The sequence below is a fragment of the Procambarus clarkii genome, chromosome 5 (assembly GCF_040958095.1).
Source record: "Procambarus clarkii isolate CNS0578487 chromosome 5, FALCON_Pclarkii_2.0, whole genome shotgun sequence".
In the NCBI taxonomy this organism is placed as follows: Eukaryota; Metazoa; Arthropoda; class Malacostraca; order Decapoda; family Cambaridae; genus Procambarus; species Procambarus clarkii.
In genome coordinates, this window is record NC_091154.1 from 35,628,707 (window position 1) to 35,644,599 (window position 15,893).

General features: G+C 53.0%; 2 protein-coding genes across 2 annotated transcripts in view; one reads left to right on the plus strand and one right to left on the minus strand.

Moving 5' to 3' along the window:
* Window positions 1-15,893, minus strand: part of LOC123766080 (extracellular matrix organizing protein FRAS1) — a 368,121-nt gene that overhangs the window by 174,010 nt on the left and 178,218 nt on the right. The gene's annotated exons all lie outside the window — the stretch shown is intronic.
* On the plus strand, window positions 963-3,083 carry LOC123766100 (elastin-like). Its single transcript, XM_069303649.1, has one exon. It carries the CDS (start codon window positions 963-965, stop codon window positions 3,081-3,083), a length of 2,121 nt encoding a protein of 706 aa, XP_069159750.1.

The following is a 15,893-nucleotide window of genomic DNA, read 5'->3' on the forward strand; positions in this document are numbered from 1 at the left end:
TAGGGGATCCGTCACCTGTAGCCACCTGCCACAGGTAACGGTAACACAACCTGATCCTTGCAACCACAGTGTTGCACAGTCTGGTGGATGAATATTTTGAGTTTGGATAATTATCCTTAATTCTACGGAGATCGTCAACCGTGTTTGGAGAGCATGCTGCTTCCAGCCCACCATTCTTTCAAAACACGGGCGTGAGGGTACACGGGCGTGAGGGTACACGGGCGTGAGGGTACACGGGCGTGTGGGTACACGGGCGTGAGGGTACACGGGCGTGAGGGTACACGGGCGTGTGGGTACACGGGCGTGTGGGTACACGGGCGTGAGGGTACACGGGCGTGAGGGGTACACGGGCGTGTGGGTACACGGGCGTGTGGGTACACGGGCGTGTGGGTACACGGGTGTGAGGGTACACGGGCGTGAGGGTACACGGGCGTGTGGGTACACGGGCGTGTGGGTACACGGGCGTGAGGGTACACGGGCGTGTGGGTACACGGGCGTGAGGGTACACGGGCGTGTGGGTACACGGGCGTGAGGGGTACACGGGCGTGAGGGTACACGGGCGTGAGGGTACACGGGCGTGAGGGTACACGGGCGTGAGGGTACACGGGCGTGTGGGTACACGGGCGTGAGGGTACACGGGCGTGTGGGTACACGGGCGTGAGGGTACACGGGCGTGTGGGTACACGGGCGTGAGGGTACACGGGCGTGTGGGTACACGGGCGTGAGGGTACACGGGCGTGAGGGTACACGGGCGTGAGGGTACACGGGCGTGAGGGTACACGGGCGTGAGGGTACACAGGCGTGAGGGTACACGGGCGTGAGGGTACACGGGCGTGAGGGTACACGGGCGTGAGGGTACACGGGCGTGAGGGTACACGGGCGTGAGGGTACACGGGCGTGAGGGTACACGGGAAAATGATTGCTTGTCCACTAAACTTGGACCCTTTTTATATATTTCTGCCATGTTGATGCACTCAGCATACGGACGGCCTAGACGTAATATACCTGGGAGGGGCTCCGAGAGCTGTTGTACTCCCCAAGCCCGGCCAGGGTCCCAGGGTGTCTTGGGTGTCCCAGGGCGCCCAGGTCACCCCCGGGTCACCCAACAGTGGGGTGACTCGGGCGTGTCTGTGCTGAAGGTGGGTGACCCAGGCGTGTCTGTGCTGAAGGTGGGTGACCCGGGGGTGTCTGTGCTGAAGGTGGGTGACCCGGGGGTGTCTGTGCTGAAGGTGGGTGACCCGGGGGTGTCTGTACTGAAGGTGGGTGACCCGGGCGTGTCTGTGCTGAAGGTGGGTGACCAGGGCGTGTCTGTGCTGAAGGTGGGTGACCCGGGCGTGTCTGTGCTGAAGGTGGGTGACCCGGGGGTGTCTGTGCTCAAGGTGGGTGACCCGGGGGTGTCTGTACTGAAGGTGGGTGACCCGGGGGTGTCTGTACTGAAGGTGGGTGACCCGGGAGTGTCTGTGCTGAAGGTGGGTGACCCGGGGGTGTCTGTACTGAAGGTGGGTGACCCGGGGGTGTCTGTGCTGAAGGTGGGTGACCCGGGCGTGTCTGTGCTGAAGGTGGGTGACCCGGGGGTGTCTGTACTGAAGGTGGGTGACCCGGGCGTGTCTGTGCTCAAGGTGGGTGACCCGGGGGTGTCTGTACTGAAGGTGGGTGACCCGGGGGTGTCTGTACTGAAGGTGGGTGACCCGGGGGTGTCTGTACTGAAGGTGGGTGACCCGGGGGTGTCTGTACTGAAGGTGGGTGACCCGGGCGTGTCTGTGCTCAAGGTGGGTGACCCGGGGGTGTCTGTACTGAAGGTGGGTGACCCGGGGGTGTCTGTACTGAAGGTGGGTGACCCGGGGGTGTCTGTACTGAAGGTGGGTGACCCGGGGGTGTCTGTACTGAAGGTGGGTGACCCGGGGGTGTCTGTGCTGAAGGTGGGTGACCCGGGGGTGTCTGTGCTGAAGGTGGGTGACCCGGGGGTGTCTGTGCTGAAGGTGGGTGACCCGGGCGTGTCTGTACTGAAGGTGGGTGACCCGGGGGTGTCTGTGCTGAAGGTGGGTGACCCGGGGGTGTCTGTGCTGAAGGTGGGTGACCCGGGGGTGTCTGTACTGAAGGTGGGTGACCCGGGGGTGTCTGTGCTGAAGGTGGGTGACCCGGGCGTGTCTGTACTGAAGGTGGGTGACCCGGGGGTGTCTGTGCTGAAGGTGGGTGACCCGGGGGTGTCTGTGCTGAAGGTGGGTGACCCGGGCGTGTCTGTGCTGAAGGTGGGTGACCCGGGGGTGTCTGTACTGAAGGTGGGTGACCCGGGCGTGTCTGTACTGAAGGTGGGTGACCCGGGGGTGTCTGTGCTGAAGGTGGGTGACCCGGGCGTGTCTGTGCTGAAGGTGGGTGACCCGGGCGTGTCTGTGCTGAAGGTGGGTGACCCGGGGGTGTCTGTACTGAAGGTGGGTGACCCGGGCGTGTCTGTGCTCAAGGTGGGTGACCCGGGGGTGTCTGTACTGAAGGTGGGTGACCCGGGGGTGTCTGTACTGAAGGTGGGTGACCCGGGGGTGTCTGTACTGAAGGTGGGTGACCCGGGGGTGTCTGTACTGAAGGTGGGTGACCCGGGGGTGTCTGTGCTGAAGGTGGGTGACCCGGGGGTGTCTGTGCTGAAGGTGGGTGACCCGGGGGTGTCTGTGCTGAAGGTGGGTGACCCGGGCGTGTCTGTACTGAAGGTGGGTGACCCGGGGGTGTCTGTGCTGAAGGTGGGTGACCCGGGGGTGTCTGTGCTGAAGGTGGGTGACCCGGGGGTGTCTGTACTGAAGGTGGGTGACCCGGGGGTGTCTGTGCTGAAGGTGGGTGACCCGGGCGTGTCTGTACTGAAGGTGGGTGACCCGGGGGTGTCTGTGCTGAAGGTGGGTGACCCGGGCGTGTCTGTGCTGAAGGTGGGTGACCCGGGGGTGTCTGTACTGAAGGTGGGTGACCCGGGCGTGTCTGTACTGAAGGTGGGTGACCCGGGGGTGTCTGTGCTGAAGGTGGGTGACCCGGGCGTGTCTGTACTGAAGGTGGGTGACCCGGGCGTGTCTGTGCTGAAGGTGGGTGACCGCTATACCTGGTGACATCGCTGTACAAGGTATTATGATGAAACAGATAACTGGAGGTTGAGCCGGGCCTCGCCCAGGCCACGGACGGGGGACTAGCTACCACTTAAATGGTCCCGGAGACACTATAACCAGGGCCGTTGAGCCCCGTAATAAGACCTTTTCACCGTTCAGCGCCATAACCAAAAGGAGTTGCTGACCCTCGAGTCAAACTACGGGTCCCACATCATCTTAGACAGGTCATATTTGCTCGTTCGTAGGACCAATTACCCTCTTGGCTCCTGCCCTGCAAGCACCACAATAGTCTCGTTGAACCGCCTGGTAATAGTAAGGAGTAACGACTTCGTGGTTTAGGTTCGAACGCCTTGGGTTAAGCAAAAACAGTTAAAATGTAGCCGAAGCCGTTGTCTTACTGGCCCAACACCCTCCCTCAGCACAGGTACACACTATACACTATACACAACAATCATCCAGGCAGCAGCAGCTGTCTACATTCCGAGCGACGGTCTCGCTTCATGCAGATCGGCGTTCAATCCCCGACCGTCTAAGTGTTTGGGGCACCATTCCTTTCCCTCCGTCCCATCCTAAATCCTTATCTTGGCCCCTTCCCAGTGCTATATAGTCGTAATGGCTTGGCGCTTTTCCCTTGATAATTCCTTCCTTCCCCCCCCCCCCGAGCCCAAGACCGACAAACAACCCCTCCACAATACAGACGGAAATGTTCGCTATCAAACTGTCCCTTGAACATGCATATGACAACAATAATATTGTGTCATGATGGTTGTCATATAACCGCGGACTCCAGAACAAACCATTCAAGTCCTATGGACTCCTAAACCGTCAGACCACGAAACCTTTATCACCACAGTCCTCCTCCTCAGCCTTCACCTTCAAGGAGAAAAGATAAAATTAACAGCGTCCATAGTCGTGTAGGGATTTGTAGGAACGTAATAGCGGATAAATTAACCAGTGAGGAAACACATAATGTGGATGTCAACGCCCCAGCAAGCATCAGTCAACGCCCCAGGAAGCACTAGTCAACACCCCAGCAAGCACCAGTCAACACCCCAGCAAGCACCAGTCAACACCCCAGCAAGCACCAGTCATCACCCCAGCAAGCACCAGTCAACACCCCAGCAAGCACCAGTCAACACCCCAGCAAGCACCAGTCAACACCCCACCAAGCACCAGTCAACACCCCACCAAGCACCAGTCAACACCCCACCAAGCACCAGTCAACACCCCAGCAAGCACCAGTCAACACCCCAGCAAGCACCAGTCAACACCCCAGCAAGCATCAGTCATCACCCCAGCAGGCACCAGTCAACACCCCACCAAGCACCAGTCAACACCCCACCAAGCACCAGTCAACACCCCAGCAAGCACCAGTCAACACCCCAGCAAGCACCAGTCATCACCCCAGCAAGCACCAGTCAACACCCCAGCAAGCACCAGTCAACACCCCAGCAAGCACCAGTCAACACCCCAGCAAGCACCAGTCATCACCCCAGCAAGCATCAGTCATCACCCCAGCAGGCACCAGTCAACACCCCACCAAGCACCAGTCAACACCCCAGCAAGCACCAGTCAACACCCCAGCAAGCACCAGTCAACACCCCACCAAGCACCAGTCAACACCCCAGCAGGCACCAGTCAACACCCCACCAAGCACCAGTCAACACCCCACCAAGCACCAGTCAACACCCCAGCAAGCACCAGTCAACACCCCACCAAGCACCAGTCAACACCCCACCAAGCACCAGTCAACACCCCACCAAGCACCAGTCAACACCCCAGCAAGCACCAGTCAACACCCCAGCAAGCACCAGTCAACACCCCAGCAAGCATCAGTCATCACCCCAGCAGGCACCAGTCAACACCCCACCAAGCACCAGTCAACACCCCACCAAGCACCAGTCAACACCCCAGCAAGCACCAGTCAACACCCCAGCAAGCACCAGTCAACACCCCAGCAGGCACCAGTCAACACCCCACCAAGCACCAGTCAACACCCCAGCAAGCACCAGTCAACACCCCACCAAGCACCAGTCAACACCCCAGCAAGCACCAGTCAACACCCCAGCAAGCACCAGTCAACACCCCAGCAAGCACCAGTCAACACCCCAGCAAGCACCAGTCAACACCCCACCAAGCACCAGTCAACACCCCAGCAAGCACCAGTCAACACCCCAGCAAGCACCAGTCAACACCCCAGCAAGCACCAGTCAACACCCCAGCAAGCACCAGTCAACACCCCCAGCAAGAACCGGACAACTTCAAAATGCTATAAAGCAAGTCTGGACACAGCAGTTCGTGACACAGATCACACACACAGCCCCCTGTAACATATCCCCGCCAACAGGTGGCAGGGGCAGTGGGTGCAGGGGCTGGTGGGTACAGGGGCTGGTGGGTGGCAGGGGCTGGTTGGTGGCAGGGTCAGTGGGTGCAGGGGCTGGTGGGTGGCAGGGGCTGGTGGGTGGCAGGGGCTGGTGGGTGGCAGGGGCTGGTAGGTGGCAGGGGCTGGTTGGTGGCAGGGTCAGTGGGTGCAGGAGCTGGTGGGTGCCAGGGGCTGGTTGGGTGGCAGGGGCTGGTGGGTGGCAGGGGCTGGTAGGTGGCAGGGGCTGGTTGGTGGCAGGGTCAGTGGGTGCAGGAGCTGGTGGGTGCCAGGGGCTGGTGGGTGGCAGGGGCTGGTGGGTGGCAGGGTCAGTGGGTGGCAGGGCAAGTGATGGGTGGGTAGACTGGTGGGTGGCCGGTGTGGAGGGCAGCAGGAGGTGCGTGAGGCAGGCGAGCGGGCGTATCGTGACCTCCACCATCTGTAATATCTTGGCCTTATCTCTCAGTACACAACCATCTGTGCTGAAGATCTCAAGAAGCCCCGGCGGGGGCCATCCTCTCCCTGCCTGCCCTCTACCACCCCTCACAAGTATTTTCGCTAAGAATCTCTGTGGGAGCTGCCATCTTGTTTGTATACACTAAGAATTAAGCTCTCGCCTGACCCCTCGCCCAGCGCCCACTAACAGTGGTGGTCTCTGTGTGTCACTCGCCATGTAAACATCTGAGCCGTGATCTGCACGACCGTTGCTGATGATCCTTGCCTGCCTTTGGGTACCGCCTGCTCCCACACCACCATCAAGACGGCCATCTCCACAAGCAGCGGTGATGGTACCTCTCGGTGAAGAGGTACCATCTTCACAAGCAGCGGTGATGGTACCTCTCGGTGAAGAGGTACCATCTCCCTCTTCGTGATGGCGCCTGCGTGAATACTTACGGTCCGCGTCTATCACATCGCACCTGACCTCTGGGCTGGGCCACACTCCTCCCGCCACGCTATCTGATGCTCGTATGTTCTTTAATCTCCGTCATTACGGCCCTGGGAACCAACCAAATGAAAGAATACTTCTGAGGCATCTTGCCACTTTGTGGGTCCGGATAGAGGGGGGGGGGGGGAGGATGGGGAGGATGGGGGGGGATGCCTGCTGACACTAGGTCCCCCCTCCCCCTCCTCCCCCCCTCACACGGCTCAACTCACACACCTGAATTACTTTCTCTCCCTCGTTCACGCTGTCAACTGTCTTTTTCTTATCCTTATTGTATCTTGGAAACGTAATTTTCTTGGTGTTCATCCGGCGCCTCGACTCCTGACTGTTCTTTAGAGTCGTTGATGTTGTTTTAGATTCAGCCACTCGGAACAAAAAGTTGCAAGTAGCACGGGCTATGGTGAGCCCGTAGTGGACTTACCTGGCACAGGAGCGGGGCTGTATAATTGCTCTTCGGAGACTTTAGCGGTCTCTAATATTACTGGGGTGCACGGACTGCCACACGGGTGAGAGATCAAGGTGTTTATGGGAGCGTGAGGCCCCGTGCCGCCGCCTCACCCGTCATCTCCACACCCGCCTCACCCGTCACCGCCTCACCCGTCATCTCCACACCCGCCTCACCCGTCACCGCCTCACCCGTCATCTCCACACCCGCCTCACTCACCACTGTGTCTACTCATGCCACCCCCCCCCATCCCTCACACCGCCCAACAAGGCTCGTTGAGTATTTGTGTTTCACAAGGTAGCCAACTTCATCCAGATGTTCAACCAGCCACGTGAGAATATATTGAGGTTATCTTGCGATGATTTCGGGGCTTAGCGTCCCCGCGGCCCGGTCCTCGACCAGGCCTCCTTTTTTTTGTTACACACACCCAGGAAGCAACCTGTAACAGTTATCTAACTCCCAGGTACCTATTTACTGCTAGGTTAACAGTGGCATTAGTGTGAAAGAAACTCTGCCCATTTGTTTCCACCTCCGCGTAGAACCTCAGGACTACGAATCCCGAGCGCTGTCCACTCAGCCGTCAAGCCCCGTTAAGAAGTTGATGGCTACTTGACGTTCATTACCTGCCACGTAATTAAGTTCAACCTACTTAATTACTGACAAGCCAGGTGAGAACTGAACCGTCTGTGCATGACGAAGGAGCACCTGAGAAACACAACAGATGCTACACTGCTCCTTCAAAGATAGAACACCGAGAGGAACACAGAGAACACTGTTTGATAACACATCACCACACTTGGGTAGAAGCACGCTGTACGTAGCACGCTGAAACACGTCGTACTGAACGGGGTGAGAGTAGTTTGAGCTGCCTCATCCCTGTGTGTGTGTGTTTATACCTCAATAAACTTAATTTTAATTTCACACCGCCACCAACACGTAGACCAGTACGCAGTCACCACGATCACCACCAGTACACCAAAACCACCACCAGCACCAGTACACCAAAACCACCACCAGTGCAACAAGGCATGAAGAGCTAGACCTCACTTTCTGGTAGTCACTGTGAGGTAAGCACGACCCCCACCACCACCACTACCAGTACTGCTGGTATTACCACCACGACTACACCCCCCACCCACCCACCACCACCCCACCCACCACCCACACCAACCTAACAACCTGTGACTGCCTGGCCAGCAGAGTCGGCGCCTTTACAGTCGATAAAAGCGGGGCTTTAAACGACAGACTTGCTCTTCTAAATGCCAACATATGCAAATAGATTACGGCTTCGTTACAGGCCGGTGATTGTTTTAGAGCATCCAGGCCTCCCCTCCCGGGAGATGATAAGCAGCATGCTATACTGTTAATGGTCTCGGGTAAGGCAGGTGAGAGAGTTTACTACAGGCGCTGGAGGTGTACTGGATCTGTCTCTACTTACGCTCACATGTTGTCTCTTTGCGGCTCCTCACCTACCGCTGCTTACATAACCGTGCCTCCGACGACAGAGGTTCTCATGCAGGGTGCATTCGCACCTCCACAGATCTCCAGTATCAGCTCTTGATACTGGTAATGGCTCAAAAGGGCCACCACTTACGGGCTATTTATGCCCGTGCCTCATCTTCATCTTCATCTTAACACATTCATAAGGGAGACATCTCCCGTCACGCAGGGTGCATTCGCACCTCCACAGATCTCCAGTATCAGCTCTTGATACTGGTAATGGCTTAAAAGGGCCACCACTTACGGGCTATTCATGCCCGTGCCACCTTTTGGGTGGCTTAATCTTCATCAATCAATCAATCAATCAGACAGAAGTTCATCAGTTACAACCCCGCTCCTGTGCCAGGTAAGTCCACAACGGGCTCACCATAGCCCGTGCTTCTTGGAACTTTTTGTTCCAAGTAGCTGAATCTTAAACAACAACAGACAGAGGTTTACGGGATCACCATAGCCCGTGCTACATGGACACTTCGTCCTGAGTAGCTGAATCTTTAGCAACAACAACGACAGAGGTCCAGGGGCCAGATTCACGAAGCAGTTACGCAAGTACTTACGAACCTGTACATCTTTTCTCAAACTTTGGCGACTTTGTTTACAATTATGAAACAGTTAATGAGCTCCGAAACACCAGAAGGGTGTTTATTGTAATAACAACAGTTGATTGAGAAGTTTTCGTGCTTCTAAACTGTTTATTAAATGTAAACAAAGCCGTCAAAGATCGAGGAAAGATTTACACGTTCGTAAGTACTTGCGTAACTGCTTCGTGAATCTGGTCCCAGCTCTTGCACCCGCCTCCTAATTAGTTCAACCCTTACACACACACTTCTAATGCTGTTTTTGCTTGTATAACTCTGACAGGCAGTTATTCTCCATTTCCTCTAGTGCTTTCCATTTGTTTACCACTCAAACACTACATGAAAACTTACATATCTTTGGCTCACCTGTGTTTCTAGTGCCTGCCTGGGCCACCCTGTCCTGTTTCATACCTGTCAAGGCATACTTTCTTTGCTACCTTGTCTATACCTCTCAGTATCTTGTACGTTGTGATCATGTATCCTCTGACTATGGTAGGTCTCAAGACCTTCTCCAGCTTACAACGTGAGGGGCTCCACGCATGTGCTGCATAGTCTAGGATGGGTCTTACATACACTGCATATAGTCTTATCAGTTATTTACTTCTCAGGTTCCTCAAAGCCACTGTTATGTCTGCCAACGTCACAGATGCCGCTGATGTCATCCTGTTTGTGTGTGCTTATGGTAGTGGACACGGAATAGTATGGTGTCCATGTTCCAGTCTGACACCAGCCTTTCCCTAAGTCTGTGTGTATTCATCTTGTGTCTTTCCAACCCACCCCATTCTAATTGCCTTACACATTCAGATTGAATTCTAGTAACCATTTGTTATGGTTACTAGAATTCAATTGGTGGGTGGCATATTGCTAATTTTACTATTTAATACATTCTCTGCTGATAATGTTCCTAACAAATAGTTGAATAACACTGAGACTCCGCGATGGAGTCGAACCAGCGGCCATGAACTCATGCACTTGCACTACTGGGTTCGAGTCCTTCTACAACCTCAGTATTTACTCATGGATTCATCGGGTTCTTGTGATTGCATTATATTGAGATGGAGTTCCTGAAGCTTAAGGAGTTACTTGTTCCTTCATTGGTTACTCCCTCAAACCTCCGCCAGACATTCATCAGTGACCCTGAGTATGCTTCCTGAACACTTGGTCGTTCTCGAGAAAACAACATCCCCCACAGATTACCTTAACTGTCTGTGAAAATATATTTGCGACCACAGTTCTCTCCTGGAGCTTACGGGCTATTCATGCCCGTGCCACCTCTTGGGTGGCTTAATCGTCATCAATCAATCTCCTGGAGCTCATTGAAGCAATTAGTTAAGCAGTCCGCATTAATGTACAGAACTTGTATGCTTCTGCCAGTGTGGTGATATATGTAAAGCCACCAAAGCCCACCAGAGGGCAGGAAGCCACTGTCCGGGGGGGGGGGGGGTGATGGGGAAGGGGGGGGGCACCATCTGGGAGAGGGTAGGCTCTGTTATGAAGGGGTAGGGGTGGGGGGGGTGAGGTGTTCGGAAGGCAGGTCTGCACTCTCTCTAGGGGTTGGGGAGGTACGTGGGTAAGATGGAGGTACTTACCTATCAGTGTTCACCTATCAGTGGTTCCGGTGGTGCGAGGTCTTGCTCTTTGTGCCCAGCCTGTTAGTGATGGAGAGGAACTGGGGAGGTGTGCAACCCGTTCTCGCACTTGCTTTCGGCCAATATTGGTTTATTTAGTAAGTGCATATATGACATACTAATTGATTGTGAATATTTTAGTTTACCTTGAAAAGCTTCAGAGAAAACACCGACCTCACCTAACCTTCTTAGTATATATATGTATATATATGACCTATCACATAAAATGCGCACAAGGCAATAACTGGTAAATTACTGTACTAGCTCCAACAAACCGAACCCCCCCCCCAAAAAAAAAAAGAGGCAATAGGCCTATAGAACAATTTCTAAATGACGAGCCTTCTTCATGGAAAAACCTTTTGGCAAGGGTACAGCATTTGTCCCTATAATCTTATGTTCACATATACGACCTAGAGACAACTTTCAGCGTTGTATCATCTATCGCCGAAGTCTTCCGTAGACTGTTTATGAGTCAACAACCGTAGACAACACAACAGTCTCTGAACTGATGCAAACAAAGTCTTCCATTGAACCAGAGAACACAATATGATGATCGATGATACAGAAAATACCTGCTGCCGCCACAATGAAAAAGTGAAGAACAGAAAGTGAACCACATTACACCACAGACCAACTTTACACGATGCACAACTTGGGAGTAATGCTGCAGGAATCACACAGGTGTAAAGGGTATAATATACTGACTGTCTCACTTGTAAGACAAATTAAAGGCTGGATAACAAGAACCTTTCAAACCAGAGCTGCCAAGCTAATGATGATTCTGTAAGTATCCCCCTGTGTTGGTCCGACCACTTGGGCTGGACGGTAGAGCGACGGTCTCGCTTCATGCAGGTCGGTGTTCAATCCCCGACCGTCCAATCGGTTGGGCACCATTCATTCCCCACGTCCCAACCCAAATCCTTATCCTGACCCCTTCCCAATGCTATATAGTCGTAATAGCTTGGCATTTTCTCCTAATAATTCCCTCCCCTTCCTTATCTGTGAAGTTGCTACAGCTAAACTGCCCCATTTAATGCTGGTCAAACCACCTGTTTGTGCAGAGACCCTTTAGTGCTCAAATGTATTCAGGGCAACACCTTAATTACTGGGCACGCCGCATATCTCTTTAAAACTACACTCCCTAGAAGGCAGGCGGGAGATGCATCAATGAGCCGCGTCTGGAATATGTTGCAGGGAACCTTTTGCAATCTCCACGCTGGAATAATTCCCCATGAGAAGGCGTGGCAGGATGTGCAACATAGCCCCTTGGAGGAGTTTGGAGGGGTAGGGGCACTACGAGACCACTCAGTGGTCTCTAAGCAGCCACAATACCTCAACACACTCTCTCTCTCTATATTGTGACGGTAAAGTGTTGGAGTGTTGATGTTCGGCAGTCCTCCAATGGCAGGTGTCAATGCCTGGTCACACTTACATAAAAAAAGAGACTGCTTGCCTGTTTGTCTGTGGTAAGGTAAAGGGAAGACACGCAAAACACAACATAAACAATGAAATTTTAATTACTTTAGAAAACAAGATATGAACAAAGACAATCCCTTGGCTTATGTAAAATTCAAAACAAGTCAACAAACAAAACAACAAGAATAATTAATAGATGTGAAAATTTACTCTAATATAAAATAATGTGCAAGACAATAATAATCAGGTGCTGAGAATATTGGCTAGAGCTGCCACCTCCCTTAGTACACGACAGCCAGGGCTTAGTCTACCAGAGAGATGTCAACTTCTAAGAGCACAGAGATATTCTGAGGAGGACGGCGTGAGCTGGCCCAGACGTCGACTCAGGTAGAGGGCGTGAGTGCAGGTGCAGGTGTGCTGTCGGCGATACACCAGCCAATCAGGAGCAGGCAGGCGGAGAATGGGTAGTTTGCTCGTTGACAACGGGTGGAGAGCCGGCGTGTCGGGTGGTGCAAGGTACGCTTTGCTTCCTGGGCAAAACGTTTTGTGATACTGGTGGACGTATCTTTAATGTAGCATCTTGTACTTGTAGAATGACGTAAATGATATAGGGAAGAGCAGGCTCAATCTCTCTTGAAAGAGATTATCGTCACAATATAAGCAGACTTGCCAACAGACCCGTGCAGAACTCTGCTGGAGGAGGAATTTGATGAACACAGACTGAGTGCCTGATCAACCGGTCTGTATTGCTGGCGTCTTACTGTGAGTTGCAGAGGTAATAGCCACAACACGGCGCCGTGGAGAGGGGGCACCTGCTGCCTGGGTAACAGCTTCTCCTCCATATCAACCTACCCTGGCTTTGCGCCCTTGTGAGGCTACTCCAGAGCACAACACCATAGTCTCCTGAGACTGATGGATGCCTACTACTGCACACACACACACGTGTGTGTGTGTGTGTGTGTGTGTGTGTGTGTGTGTGTGTGTGTGTGTGTGTGTGTGCGTGTGTGTGTGTGTGTGTGTGTGTGTGTGTGTGTGTGTGTGTGTGTGTGTGTGCGTGTGTGTGTGTGTGTGTGTGTGTGTGTGTGTGTGTGTGTGTGTGTGTGCGTGTGTGTGTGTGTGTGTGTGTGTGTGTGTGTGTGTGTGTGTGTGTGCGTGTGTGTGTGTGTGTGTGTGTGTGTGTGTGTGTGTGTGTGTGTGTGTGTGTGCGTGCGTGTGTGTGTGTGTGTGTGTGTGTGTGTGTGTGTGTGTGTGTGTGTGTGTGTGTGTGTGTGCGTGTGTGTGTGTGTGCGTGTGTGTGTGCGTGTGTGTGTGTGTGTGCGTGTGTGTGTGTGTGTGTGTGTGTGTGTGTGTGTGTGTGTGTGTGTGTGTGTGTGTGTGTGTGTGTGTGTGTGTGTGTGTGTGTGTGTGTGTGTGTATAAACTATTCAACACTGGTGGTACGCGAACAAGGGGACACAGGTGGAAACTGAGTTCCCACATGAGTCACAGGGACGTTAGAAAGAACTTTTTTCAGTGACAGAGTAGTTAACAGGTGGAATGCATTAGGCAGTGATGTGGTGGAGGCTGACTCCATACACAGTTTCAAATATAGGTATGATAGAGCCCAGTAGGCTCAGGAATCTGTACACCAGTTGATTGACGGTTGAGAGGCGGGAACAAAGAGCCAAAGCTCAACCCCCGCAAGCACAAATAGGTGAGTACACACACACAGGACTCGTAATTCTTTGGCTCCGGGTTCGATTCCCGGACCAGGCAGAAACAAGATGGGCAAAGTTTCTTTCACCCTGAATGCCCCTGTTACCTAGCAGGAAATAGGTATCTTTCTTGAAAATCGATACGACATTTGCCTCCTTCCAGCAACTGGGCAATTCTCCCGACATAAGTGACTCATTAAAGATCATTGCCAGAGGCACGCTGAGAGCCTGCGCTGCCTCTTTTAGAATCCACGGTGATACTTTGTCTGGTCCAACTGCTTTATTTGTATCCAGTGTTGTCAACTGTTTCATTACCTCCCCTGCTGTCACCTCTATATCTGATAGTCTTTCATCTAGGGTAATCTCTTCTAACAATGGGAGCCACTCAGGCTCGGTTGTGAACACTCCATGGAAACTGGCATTCAGTACCTCGCAGATTTCCTTGTTACTTTCTGAATACGCCCCCTCTGTTTTCCTCAGTCTTGTCACTTGGTCATTTACCAACATCTTCCTTCTTATATGGCTATGTAGCAATTTAGGTTGCTTTTTCGCTTTGATTGCAATATCATTCTCATAATTTCTTTCCGATACTCGTCTTATGTTAATGTAATCGTTCCTAGCTCTGTTACATCTAATCCTGTTGTCCTCTGTCCTTTGTCTGTCCTTTGTGTGTGTGTGGAAAAAGATTAGTTAGTAGTTACGTTACAGTTGGTTGATTGACAGTTGAGTGGCGGGCCGAGAGAGCATAGCTCAACCCCCGCAAGAACAACTAGGTGAATACAACTAGGTGAATACAACTAGGTGAATACAACCAGATGAATACAACTAGGTGAATACAACTAGATGAATACAACTAGGTGAATACACACTAGCCATGGAGGATCTTATTTACCCAGCAATTATAAAGTGAAGTTCAGTAATCTTCCAATTAAAGGCGTGTTGGGCAGTCCTTAAGGACCCTAGAGACCGTGGTCACTGTCCACTCCCCCGTGGTCACTGTCCACTCCCCCGTGGTCACTGTCCACTCCCCCGTGGTCACTGTCCACTCCCCCGTGGTCACTGTCCACTCCCTCGTGGTCACTGTCCACTCCCCCGTGGTCACTGTCCACTCCCCCGTGGTCACTGTCCACTCCCCCGTGGTCACTGTCCACTCCCACCCTCCCTCAAATCTCCCAGTACCTCGTCCCTAAGAGGGTACTGAGTTACGTTGATTTCACGCTCATTAAACCTGCTTGTAGAGTGCCTCTCGGCCCCTCACCCGTCAACCCCCTTGACGGGGGCGCAGAATGACATCCCCCCGCCCCCGACCCCCCTCCCTCGGCCAACGCTATACGCTATATACGCCTGCCTCGGAGATACGCCTTAGGGAGAATGGTGTTTACATCTATATACGCTTATTTATGCCCTACTACCCCCAGATGATGTAGGGGAGACTAGATGAGTGATAGGCTGGTTGTGGCAGCCCCCAGCCAGCCCTCAGCCCTCCTGGAGGCGACTATAGGGGTCACTATAACTAGTATAATTAGCATAACTAGGACTAGGGGGTCACTGTGACTAGTATAATCAGCCGGCGACTCCTGCCTGCCTGCCTCCAGACGCCGCCAATGGCCACCGAAGATGCAAATTAGATAATTGGTTTTGGGAGGGTGATCTAAGAATAGCCTTAACCCGTCTATCCTATCCCGGCTTAGTTGACTCTTCTCCCGTCTCTCGTTCCTGTCCTTCTAAAGCCTCCATTTATATATCTATATATATCCTGTTTTTTCCATTTATATATCTATATATATCCTGTCGTTTCTCTTGGATTCTGAGAGCATTGTCCCTCTCACTCCATTCGTTCTTCTGTCTCTTTCTAGTTCCCTCATTCTTGTTCTTTAAATTGTTCTGTCACTCCTGGCTGGACAGAAACAGTACAGGTGAAGGGAACAGTCAACTGACAGGTAAAGAACCAGTTAGTTTGACAGGGGATGTAAGACAGGCGGGAGACACACTTGAGTCGGTCAAGTTACCAGCTCAAGCTGTCAACCTCACGAGGCAGGAGGACACACCTCACAACCTCACGTTCCTCAACGTGGAACACACACGAAAATATGAGTGAGTCAGACGAGTATGAGTGAGTCAGACGAGTATGAGTGAGTCAGACGAGTATGAGTGAGTCAGACGAGTATGAGTGAGTCAGACGAGTATGAGTGAGTCAGACGAGTATGAGTGAGTCAGACGAGTATGAGTGAGTCAGACGAGTATGAGTGAGTCA

What these genes read in the sequence shown, in the direction of transcription:
- LOC123766100 (XM_069303649.1), top strand. Translation starts at nt 963, where the DNA reads ATGTTGATGCACTCAGCATACGGACGGCCTAGACGTAATATACCTGGG.